The following is a 17,868-nucleotide window of genomic DNA, read 5'->3' on the forward strand; positions in this document are numbered from 1 at the left end:
GCCGTATTTAAGATCTCGTACTTCATACTGGTAATATGAAAAAAGGTATCCGATTTTTGACTTGAATGAAAAAAGATATGAGCCACATCCTGTATTTGGCACGATTCTAAGCAATGTACTTACTTCGAAGAGCTCACTGGTGTTGCTGTAGGCTTTTGCCTGCGGAGAAAAGTGCTAGAAGATCTTCACAAAAAAGTGAGCGCAAAACAAACATCCCTGAATTCAGGAACCCAGGATTACTTGGAGTAGCCAATCAACAAGCTCAATTTGAAGACGCGAGCAAGGACCCCCTTAGGTGAAATACTACCACGAAGTTTAACCCCTTTCTCTCTCTCTCTCTCTCTCTCTCTCTCTCTCTCTCTCTCTCTCTCTCTCTCTCTCTCTCTCTCTCTCTTTCTCTCTCTCTCTCTCTCTCTCTCCCCGTCACAGGGTACTCCCTAAATTAGCAGTAAGTTTATACTCCGTAATATTTTAATTTTACTGTTTATACTCGTAATACGTGGCCCAATCTTTTCAGCTACTCGCTTTAGCCGAAAAATTCCTGTTGAATGTCAGGCAAAGTCGAGTTTGATGGCGAAGCAGGTGTGCCGCTATCGTTGGATGAGATTTCAAAGTACTCGAGTGGATTCAGCCGACGAAGCTCTTCCGACGCGACTTCCAGTCCGTCGGCCATCACAGCCACACGCATACAACGAGTACAGAATGACACATTGCGTCGAACGATCCGTCGAGACGTGGACAAGAACGCCAGTTTTTGGACCACACTACAAGAGGAGCACACCTGATTCATACAAACCTGACACAGATTTTCCGATGATAGCGACTTTTTCACCGTTTTTTGGCAGACGGGGCAAATGCCGTTGGGTCGATCAAGCATCACCGTCTTCTTAGTCTTAAGCAGCCAGTTGAGCTTCTTCATCTGGCCGCAGTACACGCCTTTTCGGTACGACATCAACGCCTCTGCCGTCGCGGGAATGGCTACACTCGTATGAATATCCCCCATAGAATCTACAAAGCCTTTCATGTAAACTTCGACAACTCCTGGAGATTTCTGGCGGAATAACGCACAGATAGATAAGGTGGCTCGCACGATCTGGTAGTCCTTCAATTCTCGGATATCTGGAATTTGTAGCGAGTGCATGACGCTGTAGCCCATCTGCTCGCCTGTCGTTTCATCCTCGATGATGCCGGTGCCATGCAAGAAGACAAAGTCTCGTGGTCGAATTACTCGACGTAGTAAAGTGGGTGCGAAGTCTGATACGCTCCACTTAACGTAGAGACCATCCACGGGATGTTCGGGTGTTGCGGCGCTGATTTCACAGATAATTTTCCCGTCCGCGATCTTGTCGGCCATGTACGCTGACTTGATCCGCATGAGTTCCATACTGCAGTGATGCATGCCATACATTTGGTCGTGAAGGGATCCGTTGATCGTTCCGACGGTAAATACGCCGTGTAGCTTTCGCGAGAAAGTCATGGAGCCTACACTCTCTCGTACGGAATTCCTCGTCGCCGCAGAGTCCCCAAGCTCTCGGTCTAGGTAGGAGATGAGGCCATCCCGCTTCTTGATGAGCTTCCAACGTGCGTCGTCGATAACGCCGTTGAGAGGAGGGCTTCGGAACGTTTGATACTCTACCATTGCGTCATCCACGAAGGCGCGCGCCAGGTTTTTCAACGCGTCTTGGTCATCCAGTGGCAGCGATAGAGACGGAAACGTGTTGGCAGGTAAAGGGAACTTCATTTAGACTGCGGCTTCTTACTGTATGAGGTCCGTCGCGTGCCGGTGGAATGAAATGTGAAGCCACTTGGGTGAGTGGTGGAGGGAGATCAATAAGGAGGCTGCGGTCCCTCGCACGTCCACTGGAAGTGAGAGGGCTACGTACTACGTAGCTTTCAACGTAGTGAGACCTTCCATGAGCAAGGTCTCCGTTGGCAGAAGGGCAGTGTTCGCAAGCGCCAGTTGTCGGATGCCCAGATGATGGGGTCGTGGCTGTCAAAACTGTAATGAGCCGGTATTACTGTATTAATCTAAATGACTGCATTGGCGATGTGACGTAGGTCTTCCCGGTTGTCGCGGTGCCGAAGCCACGGTTCACTATCCTAAGACCATGAAGGTTCATGGTTCATGATGAAGCGCCACGTCCACTGAATAAAGGCGTCCGTTCTGCAATTATCTCGGCGCTGAAACTTGAGCAGTCACCGGATCGCAGGCGGAGAACACAAAGGACTCTGTCCGTTAAAGCAGACAAATCGATGCACTGGCAGTATGACCTCGACGAAAGCGGCACATGTACCAGTACCGTTGCAAAGCTCGAAGACGGCACTGATGGCCTGACGCCACGCCCTGGATCTCACATGCTACTGTATTGCCTGACTCACTCGAGTCACTCAGAGTCTAACATGAGTTTGATTATCAAGGCTTCAACCTACTTCACGTCAACTCCAACGGATGGCCAAGCACCACTTTTCACGTGCATGATATCAATTATTAGGACAGCAGGAACACGCGCAAAAATGATAACTAGTATTCAAAAGGTATCAAAGCTATCTAAATTCAAAAATGTACGACCGCTGCTGCCATATTGGCAATATGGAATATGATATTGCCGAAGATGCCTTGCTTGAAAAGCAGCTCCTTAGGCGCAGATTGCGGCGCAATGTACGATGCGCACATACACGATACGGCAAGGTCGCTTCAGCTGTCGTCAGGATGGGACTGCATCTGCTGATGTCGGTCAGCATATGTTGCTGCAGATACACATGTATATTTTCGAGCGAGGATCAAAATTCAGCATTTGTATAAAATATTGGTTTGGAGCCATGAGCAGCTTCAAATTGAGTAATACTTCTATTGTCAATTCCGCCCCAATTTGCCGAAGCGGAGAAAGGCGCAAAGCGAACGGCGAATCGACGCTGCGTTGTTAGAGGTCAAAATTAGGAAACCATTTTTATTATCCAATAAAATACCAGATACACGCTGAAGTTAAAGTGACAGCGCATCTCGCACTGAAGACTCCGCGCACTTGTCATGAATGAAGATGGCGAGTCAGAGGATTATTCTGTATTAGCGCCAAAACGCATTCTGTATGCTAGGCTACACGATTGGGTGCGCGATTGGGCCGCGGAAATTTCGAATGGAACGCACAATAATAAGGGGAGCTAAAGTAGTATCTTGGATAGAATTACATGTAGCTTAGATTCATACTACAGTAGTATTGTATTAGTACTATCTTTTATTACAGCGAGCTACTTTTTCCAGTACTACGTTTTCCGAAACTGCATTACTGAAGACTCATGTGCTACTAGAGATACTACAGTAGTATTACTAGTATGGCAGCATCCTCACGGCGATTGGTCGCCTGCTAAGGGGCCAATACCGAAAAATTTATTATCAAAAACTTTTGGGCACCGCCCCCCAAGCATCATATGCAAATACATAGGTTGAAGCACAACAACAAGTTTTTTCATTTTGAAAAGCTACAGTTGACAGGACCTTGTTGCTGCCAGTTGCGTCGCTACAGAGGAGGTAAGTGTGTACTGCTGGTGCGGTGAACGTCCTGATACGACAGCACTCACGCTATGTTATGCTGTCAAGATCTTAGCTGTGCCAAATGCCGAAGAAGGTCCACGCTAGGGGCTCACAACCAGAAAGAAGCCTCAGTTCAGACCAATGCAAGTATCCTGGTTATTGTCGCAACAAGAGGGCATTCAAGAGGAATGGAGAGCGCCACTGGCTCTGCGCTGAACATCGCGATCATCAGAATACTATGCAGCGTGATCGCTACCGGAAAACTACTAAGAAGGATGGCAAGAAGAAAACGAAGAAGAAAACTACGGCAATAAAAAAACGGAAGATCCAGAGTTCTACGTCTTTGAGCACCAAAAAAAAGGGATCAACTCCTGCATCTACGGCTTCGATTGAAGATTCCTGTTCAAGCACAAGCCGTGATAACGTATGGAGCATGTCGAGCTGGATGTACCTGCGGTGAGCAACGCTCAGCGACCACGTGCTGTCGAAGGTGTTAAGGAAAAATTATCAGGGCAATCAATCCGTGAAGACGAGAATGCAGGTTCTGCCCTAGGCGGGGAGGTTTCGACGCATCGTGAACATTCGCCTTGCCTGTGCCACAATTCTCCTTTGGTGCAGTCTTCCCAAATGATCTACATGCTAGTTCCGCTACAGATTGGGGCATCATTGCCGTTATGCACGGCTCAGCAACAGTCTATGATGCCGGCCTCTGTGGTGGTTGCACCAGGAAGTTTAGGTGGTGCTACTGCAGTCTCTCAAGTTCAGCATGTAATGCTACCGGTATCTCAAGTCCAGAATAACGTCACCTCATCCCAGCGCGCCTATGTTGTGTCTGCGCCACCAGCTCCAACAAGTACGTACTCGCCGCTTATTCTTTGAAGATCATCATGTAAGCGGCTACGTCAACTAACTGTGGAATGGCTTTGTTGCATTAGAGCAGGGTGGTGAAACTGACGCTGGCAATACGGTCAGTATTTGAGGCATGGGAGCTTACTACGTGTTCTTCGCGTGCTGTGATATGCTCTTACGATTTTTAAAGTACTACGAACACAATAATTCATAGGAATAAAAATTATTTTGATTCAAGGTGAATATTGTTCTACAGACGGTTTATCTAAAATTGACGTAAACTTGCACTTCATACAGGCAAACTTGCACATTTTTTTTTGCAGGAAAGAGCAAACCAAGCAGAGCTCTTACATACATGTAGTAAAACTCTATTTTGAGTTGAAAATCACATTTTCATTAATTGCCCAGCGATATTATGTATTCTTGCCGATACTGCAAATACAACGAGTCATAGACCCGTTAATACGCAGACTCCAGTAGTTGATACAGTGCGAATGGCCGCTTGTGGATGCACTGGTTACATTGTTTAAACTTTTTTTGTTTGGTGACGTTACATTGACGCCACTTAGTTAGACTAACGGTTTCATAGTTTTATTTGAATCTTCACTCAATTTCCATGTCCTGTTCGTGTCGTAGCCCTTGTTTGCCAGCAGTCACGATCAACCCGAAGAGCTTAGTTCTACTTAAGTCCTTCGAAGTACAGCACTAGAATCTTGCTTCCACCCAGGTATGCGCAGCCATCATTACTGCAGCAATATTACATTGCTTTATCGGAGTCCCTAAAACAAAGCATGTTAAAAAGCCTCGTTGCTGTCCAGAATCACAAGCTTTCTCACCTCTTGTAGTTCTCGTAGCGACAAAGTTGTCTTTTTCTATTGCGTTGCGCTACGAGCTGTTTTGGCGCCTCGAAAGCCATTTTTCGTAGTTTTCACCTTCCTATCATCTTGGTGTGATGGTGCTGTTGTGGGCTTGCGCCACCGCTTTCATTCTGTCTACCACCGACGAAGCAGCTAGCGTCGTTTGGGCGACAGCTTTTAAAACACGCTGCTCCTCACTTCGGAAAATTGCTAATTGCTCGGGGTAGCTGTGAGTCGTTCTAGTGTCAGTGGCTGTGTAATAACTATTAAATTTCGATGTGTTATACGTGAAAGGGCTACGTATGCAAACGAAATGTTTGGAATTGCATTAGAGTGAAAAACCACACACGAGCATGTAAGCCCTTGTACCTTATGCACTGTCATAGCATAAGCCAATCGAAGCGGAATTCCCCTTCGAACAACGCGAAGATCACTGGATGCCTTTCCCCAAGAAACGTCTTTTGGTGGTATGGGAACGATATTTGGTACTTCATCTAGTAGGGAAGGACCGATATACGGGTCCGTGACTTGAACGAGCACGATGGGTAGATCGCTTCCCGACACAAAAATAAAGTCATAAACGATAGCATTTGTACCATTGCACAGACCTGCAGCTTGGGCAATGTTGTAGGTAAGTGTTATAGGTGCACCAACACACAGTTTTAACCTGTTAGGCACCACTCTGTCATGATCAGCGTTAGCTGTTTGAGCGTCTGTTAGAAGTGCGCGAACGGTTCCAGCAGGTATGTCTCGTTTTGTCGTTAAACGTTTTTGTTGAACGAAATGCTGCGAAGTTAAATGCACAATCGGTACATGAGCTGATACTATACTGTGATCGTTGGCGTCATTAACATCTATATTTTTGTATGCAATATGTTTGGCATTAGCCATCCACTTAGGTTTTCCAAAAAATTGCACTGAACGGGAGTTGAAGAGATCAATGTCATCCTGGGTTGGCGATTTTTTACGTAGACGACGAAGAGCGCTAAACCAGTCAGGATCTAAAGCTCCTCTATTTTGACTAGCTAGCATACACACCGTTTCAATACTATCCCATATTTTTTCCCACGTCGCTGAGCCTGGTTTGAAATCTTTTGAAGGGGTGTTGATAGTGAAGTTGGGACAACGGGGTCTAATTGAGCAGAATCTCCAGTAAAGTACACATCTCTTCCACCAAAAAGCTCGTTTGAGTTGCTTGGCCATATTTCTCTCATTCTTTTATCATTCCAATATAACATGCCGCATGATATCATGCTAAACTCATCAATAATAACTAGATGTACGTCATTATATTCTTCCTGCAATCGTTTCAGCTTTGTTGGGCCCGTTTTCGAGTCCGTTAGAGATTTGTAGGGAATTGAGAATGAGGACTTTGAAAACGATGAAAATGAGAAAGCTGAGCACAGTGTCATTCCTTTTATGTTAAATGCAGCAGTTCCTTGATGAGCTAGGAGTAGTACCCGTTTTGATTTCCGTCTCGTAGCTTTATGTTCACCAAATACGTTGTGCATGTCCTTCACTATATGGCGAATTAGCCAGCTTTTCCCAGAGCCACCTTTACCGTTTATAATCATTTGGAGAGGCTTACACTTAGATATATCCAGCATACATGTAAACCGTCTTCTCGATTGTTCCATTGCAATTGCAAACGGAATTCACTGCGATTCAGCCATTTTTTCGGTATTAACTAGATTTTTGTTATCCGAAGTAGGGTATTGATAGTGCGATTTCAAATTTCCAGTTTGACAAAAACTGGTTCCTAGTGATCGAGAATCTTTTTTCTCCTTCACCCATGGCTTTAGTGATCCATTCAAAAAGTCACGAGCTTTATCAATGATGGCAGACGTGTAGGTGTGTTTGGCTTTCCACTCCATCGGTTTATTTTGGTTTACTGAGGTTTCTACCGCACCCATCGGCTCTGGTTCTAGCATTTCTCCATCAGTATTCGATACAAACACATACTCAGACGGAGGCAGGGCAGTTATACTTGATTCGCTACGAGCGGATTTTATTAAATCTAATTGATACTGCCGAGCTAACTTGGCATTTGATTCGTGTTTTAACTCTGCATCCAGCAGCGAATTTTGAGCTTGAAAAAAGCGTGCTATTGCTTCATCATCGGTTGTGGGAAGCTCCTCTAACGTCCGCCATAGGTTCGTAGTGTAATGAATAATAGCACAATAACCACCAAATAGAAGGAAACTTTTAACCACAAAACGAGTGTAATGAATACAAAAAAATAGTTTACTTTGGTATTCGCTGTGATGATATGCGATGTTCGAATTGAAATTGAAGTAGTAGTTTTAGGTGTGATAAAGCGCCAATAGATTTAAAATTTGCTCACAAAGATCCTGGTAGCAGCTCCAAAGGGGTGGCACCAGATCTAGAATGTGAGGGATCAAAAGAGCAGTTATACTGGAATGAGAGCCGTCATGTAAGATTTGGATTACGTCAGGGCAGATCCACGGGTCCTGCAATGAAACAGCTCAAGCTGGACGAGTTCTTTCTTCGAGGCGGGGGTGAAAACCAACATACGCGCGTGAGGCAAGGTCCAAATCAAGTAGGTGGTGAATGTTTGTAGCCCAATTGACCAGAATTTCTGACAATAAATACTAGGTGTACCGAGAACGTTCCGTGTTGCAAGCATTTGCGGAGTATGAAGACGTGGCGCAAAATGTATACGTGTGTAGACCTCGTAACAGACCCACGGTAATGTGAAAGATGACACTTTACATTTAACTTAGAGTACTAATTCCTATACGTTTTGATATTTGCCTAGCTGGACATATCATACTGTAAGTGTCAGCCTCGTGCTGACTGGACTTTGACATGTGTTTCAGGTTGTGAAAATCAAGCTGTGCGTGAAATTGGCAATTTCTGACTTGTTTGCCTGGACAAGTACGCGACTAATGAATTTTATAGACACAAACAGAGTGTGTGGAAGGCCACTGCGCATCAAACTACAAATGTGGGAACCAACGAATGCAACGTGGCAGACATGCAGAACTATCGCTGGCGTCCCTACCTGGCAAATACATCTCTTTGATGACGGACATGCCAATCGAGCGTGATACGCTGATAGCTCAGTACGTAGGCGAGGTGATAAGTCGAGCGATGTATCGGGAACGCGAAGAAAAGGTAAGATACCGTTTAGGTGGTTGTAGTTTGTGATTTTACTGAATCTGGTACTATGCTTTGTAGGAAAGTCGGCGCTCCCCCCATACGTATGGTTTAGCTGTGAATACAAATGAGGTGATTGATGCACGCTTCATTGGAGGAATCGCCCGATTTGCGAACCATAGTTGCTCGCCAAATTGTGTTGTGGAGCGCTGGGAGGTCGGTGGTGAGACCTGTTGTGGAATATTTTCCGTCACCGCTATTAACAAGGGAGAAGAAATTACCATCAAGTACGGAAGGGCGTTTGTACGAGATCAGGTAAGCTAAGTGCCTGCTTTTAATGGTCCCTACTCGAAACTCTAACTGTTTTTTTTCTAGAATCAAAAGCAATGCTTTTTGCGGATCTACAAATTGCACAGGATTCATGTGAGTTGACCCAGTTCAGGAAATAACGTTAGTATTGTTTTAGTTAATGTACAGCTGCTGCTTTTGCATTTGATTTTTAACTTCCGCCGTAGCTGCTACATATCGACGTATTTGCTGAGGTAAATTTAGTTGTAGATCGAATTTACACGGGCTTATAATATAATATAACGTGTATGTTACTACGGCTTACGAGCACTTTGAAGGGCAGTTGGAGGTTGGGAGTAAATGTAGTTTTTTTCATTGCTGATATTTTATGTTATTGTTGCTGTAGAGTAGTTTATATATGTACAATAAGGAAGAAAACAAGGAAGAAGATGCGCCCTTGAAAAATGAAATCTTTTTACGACTACAAGATCAATATGGAACCATGGGCGTACCGTGGTACCCTACGCACTTTTCGAGCTGGAGCATCAACGTACATTTACTTCAACGAACACAGGCGAAGTAGCCTGTCCTAATTTCGAGTCGAAAGATTTGACTCCAAGTCATTAAACGATTTGAGTCGCAATGGTTCGTGCTACCAAGAAGACGCGAGCTATGAAAGCGGCCAAGCAAGCCAAAGCAGCACTACGCGTTATACGTCGAATAGCGCCTCGTATAGGGACCACCCAACAACACACACCTAATCAACTCGCCGAAAGACTCAACGAGGTAGAAACTGAGCAAATGAATGCTCGATTAACACGGCACGAAGAAACAAAGCGGGGGAATTTAGACTCTCAAAGTCTCCCCAGAGCAAGCGTCGGAAGCGTAAAGACCGTCTCCTTGATGCTAATGAGGCTGCCAATCATGTGAACGACAACAAAGGTATGCAACAAGACTGGTATAAACTGTTACGGACAGTGACTAACTCTTGTCATTTCACTATTGCAGATTTCTTCGACGCCATTGACGCACCCTTGACTCGAGTGTGCGGAAGTTGCGGAGAGGTTGCGAATGCGTATAATTCAAAGTTAAAACTATTCGACCCCAAATCAATATTCTTTTCACCTCTGTGCAACGCTGAAGGAGAATGTGAAATAGTTCCCGAAGGGCTTGTAGGCGATGCTTCTAATGAATGCGTTCGTGACAGGTTACTAGCTGGTGGCTGTAGCAACAATAAAACAATGAGATGGCTGTGTGATAGATGTAATAGATCGCTGACGACACGAAAAACACCAAAATTTTGCCGGAGTAGTGGCTTTAGGATCGGAACAGTTCCGACTGAACTGGCTGAATTGAATCGAATAGAGTCAAGGCTGGTTGGACTAGGTATTTCCTTCACTACGTGCGTAAATCAATACAGAGATGGCCAAGAATTTACTCGCGGAAATGCAGTCAACTACTGGAACGAGCCGGCTAAAATGGTAAAAGAACTTCCTCGACCACTGAAAGAATGTGGAGTTGTGTGACTTAAATCACAATCGGATAATACAACGAACTATTTTCGTGTGCGGCCAGATTTGGTGAGGCGCGCCTTGTGCTGGCTGATAGCGAATAACCCGCTTTATGAGCACATTCAAATGTCAGAAGATAATCTTAGGGAACTCGATCAAAACATCAACCAGGAAATACCAAGTATACCCATCACGGATGATGATGTTAGCGAATTACGAGGATCGGTAAGCCAACTAAACAGGGAAAAGCAGAATTGTGGGCCTAGTAGCAACGGTGTTGAGGGGCCGAGTGAAGACGACGTTTGTCAAAAACTTAATCCAGATACTCACTGTATGACTGGCCAAACTTGTTCCGGTGTCCGAAATGAGAGTGAATCTGAGGGAAAACAGAGTCATTTAGCTACTACTACTACGAGTTCGAATGGCAGTGAAAATGAAACGGATATTCTTTAAAATGTGACTGAGTCATTTGAATTAGAAGTGAACCAAGACGATCGAACTGAAATGGATCATATTCTTAATTCGATAGGAGCCGATTCTTTAGAAACTAAAATCCCGATTGGAAATATGCACCGTAGAACTCATACTATTGATGAGTACAAAACGAAACAACTAATGCAATGTTGCTTTCCTACTTTATTTCCAGACGGTTTGGGTGGTTATCACCCTCTGGAATTCGAAACTAGACATCACGAGTACAATCTAGCCGAATATTGTGCTCACTTGATGAAGTGGCACGACCGGCGCTATGTTATCCACGGCAATTTTAAATTCTTCTGCATGAATCTAATTCAACGCCGTCAAATTGACGGTTTAGTTCGACGAATTCGCTATTTTGAAACACGTTCCGAGGCAATGAAAAATTAGCCGGTTGTGGAAGAACACAAGGAGAAAGCCGCTCCAGTAACGAAAAGGAAGAACTTAGTGCCGCTATGAACGTTTTGAAATCCTTAAAACCTTACTTTAAAGTTGTGAGAGGTAGTGGACTATACTGGTCGAACGTACGAGAAGACCTAATGTCAATGATAGGAAATCGAGTATTGCCAACGAAATGGCCTACTTTCTTTTTAACACTGAGCGCAGCGGATACGATTTGGCCAGATTTCGCTCGAGCATGCAATCCTGCATTGACACTGGAAGAGTGCAGACAGCTCTCGTTTAATGAACGAAGGAGGTATCTAAATGAGAACCCAGACATTAGTGCCCGTCATTTTAACAGAAGATTTCAAGCATTCTTCGATAACATTTTATGCGGGAGGTCTAAACCTTTAGGCGAAATTGTAGATCACTTCTGGCGTGTAGAATTTCAGCAACGAGGCTCTCCTCACATACATTGCTTGCTGTGGGTGAAAGATGCACCTGACGTTTTAAAACTATCAGAGACGGATGATGGACGGGCCGAACTAGCTGATTTTGTAGATAAACACATATCAGTCCTAGCGAAGACGCTCTCGGAGCTTAGTTCGTGCCCATGCTCTGCTTGTACTGCCAGTGAAAGTGACATTCTGGCCTTAAGACCACCACATTATGGTAACAAAGAGTGGAATTGTGATTTGGCCATACTTGTTCAGCGTGTGCAGCAGCATGAATGCCACGCAGGTTCTACTTGTAGGAAGAAAGGCAACGAATGTCGTTTTGGATTCCCCAAGAGTTTACAACCTAGAACTGTAATTGAGTCGAAAACGAGTTCAGATGGCACACCTTCCTTGAAAATCCACTTACAACGTGAGGTGTCCACTATTAACAATTATTCACCGCATCTCCTTTCGTGTTGGCGTGCTAATATGGACCTGCAACTAATTGGAAACTCCTACGGAGCTGCTGAATACGCAGGAGCGTATGTAAGCAAAGCAGAGCCAGATACACTTCGATTCAGGCGAGTGATTGCAAAAGCTATACAACGGAGTGACTCAAATCTTCCCTATCATTCGATTCTGAAGCGAGTAGCAAATGCGACTCTCGCGGTTCGCGAGGTTGGTGCACCGGAAGCTATATACATTCTCCTTCGCAATCTATCAATGCATAGTAAATCCCGCTCAATCACCAAAGTCAAGGCGATGCGTCACAGTACCCGTTACTATCGCGTTGAGCCGCAAAACCTAGACGACCTTGTTGCCTTAGCAAGTACACCAGAGATCGAGACTATTCGAATTGAGCCTATCGAGAAAGCGTACATGAATCGCCCGGACAATGATCATTTTAACGCTATGACTTTAGCAACATTTGTAGAGACTTTCGAAACGATTGAGTCGATACGTAAAGTAGCATCCTCCGATGATCTGTACGAGTGTATGAACGGTGAAGGGTGGATAAAGAAACGCAAGAAAGCCACGGTTGTGCAAAAGACACCCTGGATACGACCCGATTCGTCGAACCCCACTTTCTGTTTCTCCGAAGTATTTTTGTATGTTCCATGAAGGCAAATTAGTTTGTAAATGCTAACCGCAGCTCTCAATACAACAACTTTGCTAATTTTCACAAAATATAAAATTGGGCAGTTGCTACTGCACGTTTCGCACCTGGCTGTTGTTCAGGTGTGGCGCTTGCTGCGCTTCGCCACTGTTGGATGATTTTCCTCGCTCTTGCTCTCCGATGCCATCACCACATCATTGTCAGTCGGGATGGCACTCATCGCACTCGTGTTGTCTTCCGCTTCGTTAGCCTTGGTTTTTAAGTGTTGTGGTGAGATCTCACAGGCCACCTTGCGTTTTTTCAGTGGTGGATCGACCTCGAAAATCTTGTACTTGTTACCGAGCTCGTACTGAACGCTCCCCTTTGCAATATCAGCATAGAAACCAACGCCATCGGCATGGGAAAATTTGTACACGGCACCAGGTTCAAACTTAATATTGCGCTTGCCATTGACACACTTCGTCGGTTTGGCATCCCACACCGTCACTTGAACCAGATACGGTTTGCGCTTCAGAGGTGTCAAGTCGGCTAGGGCATTTGCTGTCGGCTCGAACACTTCCCGTTGCGCGGCGTCGACCAGCGTAACACGAGTTCCATGGTCACCGCGAAGTCGTTCCGATTGAAGGCAGCACATGCTGAGCGTAACGCTTACATCAGCAGTTGGGTGCGACGCCAAAATGAATTCTCTAAACTCCGCCACAGTTGAGAATTGGTTCAACGTTTCTTCTTCCTTCTGCTTTAGGACGTCGTTCTTGATAGCTTCTAGCAGATTCATAGTTGTATGTGGTGAAATTGTGCGATGGCGTTGCTTCGTCGCTAGCAAAACTAAAAGTGAGCACTGCCGGCACGAATCATCCGTCCCATTCAAGATACCCACGTCCTACTGCCATTGTACGCGGCGGATAAGGTAAAATAATGCTATATTCGAACAAACCAAAAGGGTGACTATAATTAATTTGCAAACAAACTCTTTCATTGTGATATTACACACATTTCCTCCTCGCCAATTCATTTAGTTCTGTAAACCACTCTGGCTTGAAGTCTTCGAGCAACTTCACAAATTCTGACAAATTCTCGTAATTTTTAAAGCATTCCCGCACCAAATATTACTGGAATTTTGGCTCGATCGTTCGAAGCGAAACGTCAACGTATCCAAGAGATGTGATACAACTTCGTTTAGCCATTGCATCTTCAACAAATCTATTAGCTGATTCATTAGCGAACGTATCCGAAGAATGCTATTCAAAACGCCATCACTATCACAACCGCTTCTTCCATTATCTTAGACTTTATTTGTGTAGCCCACTTGCATGACACTGCCCAGTACTTGATGTCCATCGTCATTGCCTAGCACAGATACCATACATACGAGATCACTGCATTATTAATGAATTTGAAGTTGGGGCATTAATTATGAGTCCATATTACATTTTGCGACTCCTTCTAGATCTACCAGCCAAACTTCAACCGACAGCACCGTCGTGCCACACCGCACGCATCCTCACCAACGTTTCTAGATATACAGTCACCTTCACTTAATCCACGTAATGGTTTCCAGCTCCAAACCTGGTACATTGTGTCTATTTGCCAATTTTACACCGTTTACATTTATTTTGACGCCCCTAATCTATCTAGTTTGTTAGTACGATGCCTTCCTACATTGTTATAGTAAAATTGAGTTTAATTCCTACTCATTAGCCTTCAAACCCTGCGCGCATTCTAGTTATTGAACCATCAACGTATCCAAGAGATGCGATACGACTTCATTTAGCCATTGATTCCGCTACTGCAACTTCAACATATCCATTAGCTGATTTACCAACGAACGTATCCCGAAGAAGTCATTAGCCTCCAAATCCTGCACGATTATATAGTTATATTTTTTTTTAATTTTGATCTACTTCATAAATTCCATATCTAGAATTTCATGCTACAACTGTGCTTACTTCCTCCCACACTCATGTCTACAGTAGCTCCAATTAGTATTAATTAAATTCATAGTATTTCGTTGCAACAACTCTGTTATATTATCCTTTAACTGAAAAGAAGAATACCATATAGTAATTGCTGATGCACCAGCAACATGGTCTGATCGTTTCCCCGAGTCTTCATCATTAACGCCATCACGCTGTTGCTGTCGGTCAAGTTGATTCTTGTAGCTGCTGTATGCCCCTCACCAAGACGTGCGCTTTTTGAGAGGAGGCGCAATCTCTCTGATCTTATCCAAGTTGCCATACTCGTACTGAATACTGCCCTTCGCGATGCCATCGTACAATCCCACATACTCGACTTGATTAAGAACGTACATAGCTCCAACGTGAAACACAATGTTTGAATCGCCAGCGAAAGCGTTCGACATCTTTGAATCCCAAACAGTCACCTGCACCACATCGCGTTTGTCTTGATAGCCTATACAATCATCAACTGCCTTCAAGGCTGTGTTGACTTCCACACATCTCCTTCCGTCGACCAAGACTACACGAGTAGCGTTAGTACCTTCAAGACGCTCCACGTGAAGGCAACACATTCTCAGTGTCACGCAGATATCAACTGCAGGGTGTGTCATTGTGATGAATTCACGAAAGTCTCTTACGCTTGAAAACATGTTGACAGCTTCCTCTTTCATTTGTTTCAAAACGGCCCCGCGAATGGAATCCAAGAAATCCATTGTGACTTGATACAGCAAAATCAAAAGTGACAGACGCAAATCCGAAAGTTAAATAAGCCAACTTCAACCCCAGTAAGGAAACTGTTCACAGCAGTATTACTTTTGCATGTCATATTTTATTCATATCGACTAGAGAGCCCAGCAAACGGTGGGTAATTGAGGGAGTACTCTTAAATAGTTGGTAAGTTGTTCCAGGCTCTGCTCGAAGCCCAGAGAGATATTAAAGTGGTGCACCATACTGCGTGAAAAGGCGTAGCGCTTGGCCAGATCCACTTTGTGTAGCGATAGGAGAATAGGCACCAGCAACTTCCCACGGTCCTCTGCGAAAGCCAATTGATCAGCAAGAAGGTCGCAATTTGCAGACAGCGGAGACAACACCACTAAGACGACAGAGCAGGCGAGAATGGCATCTTTTGCAGCCAATTGCCGCGTTTGAACAGGTAAAGAAGCCACTGGTTGCTCAATGCAGCTCAAATCTGCGCCGAAGCCGCCGCTTTGAACATCGCTGTTCACAGTATCTTGCGGCCGATGCGCATATTGTACCGCAGGAACTGTTTGATCCACAACACAGCGTATTCCCTGCTTGAGCAACGATTTCTGGAGGCGTAGACACAATGAGCGGTGGATATCACCATGCGCAATAAAGACGAAAGAGTCTGTACCGGATGTGAACGCGAGAGACGAAGCCAATGAGTCAATCCGTCGTAATGGCCGAATAAGTGGCACGTTCAGTGGCCCTCTGGGAAGCTGATCGCTGCATTCGACGTGTCGATTTCTTCACACTCGCTTTGCTTATCATGATCCGTAGACATTCCCACAAAAAGGGTCCGGGTTTTTTCTTCCCCCGAAAAAAAACTCCTCTCTCGCTTGCGACGGGCTTCCCTGGGGTGTATTTGCTCTCCCGCTAACAGTAGCATCAGTCTCATGACCAGGAAGTTGTGCTTGTTGCTGCTGCTGCAACTGGCGCCGAGCTAGTCGTGCACGATGCTCCTCGATTTGATCTTGAATACCGTCCAGTAGCATCCTTAAGCAGTGGCAAAAGGCCTCGTCATTGTAGTTCGGAACTAACTCGAGGTTGCTTAAGACGCGCTTGCCCACCATATTGACCACCACGTTCGTAGTATCATCTTCACTGTACACTTCCCCCTCATGTGAGTCAGTGTCAACTGTATATGAGCTATTCCTCGCCATCCGCTGCAGATCAGCATCATCTCCTGTAGAACTTACACCGTTATTGTGCTTAACTGCCGATCGAAAGTCAATCACTTGGCGGGTCCACAGGTAAACTTGTAGCTCTTCAGATATCTCCATATCCTCGCATTGTATAGCCACGACAGAAATGTCTGCATTTTGGCAAAAGCGAGTTCTTTCATGCACCATTGTGACTGTGGGTAGTCTTTCGTGAGTACAGCTAATACAAGAGCACTGCTATGGATCCCGCGAGCAATCTCTTGACGCCAGACGGAGCCATCAGTGATCCCAGTAGGTCCCATAGTGTCGATCCAAGTTGTCACTCGGTGGCGCTCTAACGAGTCTCGAATCTTCCGTGCTAACGGTGCGTGAGCATGACTGTAGCTGATCATAAAGTCGCGCTGACCTGCCTCCTTCTTCGCAGCGAAGCGTAGTGCTGGCGAACGTGCGCAGTCGATCGCACGTTGACCGAGCAGATTGACTGCTGTTAAACTTAGGCCAGCACGAACGAAAAGAACCGCTGCAGTTTGATTGCGTCGCCGAAGCGCAACATGGAGAGCAGAACCGCCATTGCTTGTACGTGTAGCGTCCAGATCGACTTCATCTTCCAACAGCAGCTGGAAAATACGGGGGTCAAGTCCACGCGCTAACGATCTCTGGCCGCTCAGCACCGCCTCCATTCTCCCATCCTCGCTTCTCGACCCATGTCCGTGCGAAGGCGATCGTTTTGAGACTCGCGGGCGACCTCCAGAGCAACCTTAGCGGCTTCGATAGCGCAGAGCGAACACGAATCGCTGCTTAGAACCACGCTCCCACGCCTCTATCCTATTTCAGTACAGAAACACAGTGCATTCTGAACGTGTAGCCATGACTTTTTACAGAGTTCTTACGGCTCTGTATCCCTTCCAATATATCAGTTTTGATGCCCTTTATGACTAAATAGGACTGCCCCTCGACGTTAATCGTTACCAGCGTAACGGTTCGCATGGGTACGCGCCGTAAGGCCGTGAGCATAAAACATTCCTAAAACTTAGCGCAATCCTTTGGCGCCTGATACAAAGCGACTCTTCATACAGAGCATAAAAATGACTCCTCTTTTTAGTGACTGTTAATACTACAAAAGAGGTCACTACCGCGCTTTTCTATTTTTCTTCCCCGTCACTCCCTTTCAAGGGTTCTTATACACAAGTATTTTTCGCCAAAAATGGTCCCTAGGCGGTTTGATTATAAATGTCTACCCTAACCCTTTACTAATACTTCGTAAATACTCCTGTAAAAAGAGTAGTTGTCTTACTAATTCGTTTCATTATAGGGGGGCTTTGCCCCAATAATACCATATTATAGGTACATGTACTAGTACGGACCCAGCTGTACACTGGAACAGTACTGTAGTAGTACATGAACAGAAATACATGTATACTGACTAAGGTCAATCGATGCAAT

General features: G+C 45.2%; 2 protein-coding genes across 2 annotated transcripts; both read right to left on the reverse strand.

The window, feature by feature from the left end:
• Window positions 1-526: 526 nt before the first annotated feature.
• PITG_10630 (cleavage induced hypothetical protein) lies at window positions 527-1,741 on the reverse strand (the record flags this gene model as incomplete). Its single annotated transcript, XM_002901446.1, has 1 exon — window positions 527-1,741. The coding sequence occupies one exon, from the start codon at window positions 1,739-1,741 to the stop codon at window positions 527-529; it is 1,215 nt and encodes a 404-aa protein (XP_002901492.1).
• A 10,943-nt stretch (window positions 1,742-12,684) lies between these two features.
• PITG_10631 (uncharacterized protein) lies at window positions 12,685-13,341 on the reverse strand (the record flags this gene model as incomplete). The annotated part of the gene is made up of 3 exons (XM_002901447.1): window positions 12,685-12,741; window positions 12,856-13,113; window positions 13,213-13,341. The coding sequence occupies 3 exons, from the start codon at window positions 13,339-13,341 to the stop codon at window positions 12,685-12,687; spliced, it is 444 nt and encodes a 147-aa protein (XP_002901493.1).
• Between the last annotated feature and the right edge of the window lie 4,527 nt (window positions 13,342-17,868).

This window comes from Phytophthora infestans, genomic scaffold (assembly GCF_000142945.1).
Source record: "Phytophthora infestans T30-4 supercont1.20 genomic scaffold, whole genome shotgun sequence".
Taxonomy (NCBI): Eukaryota; Oomycota; class Peronosporomycetes; order Peronosporales; family Peronosporaceae; genus Phytophthora; species Phytophthora infestans.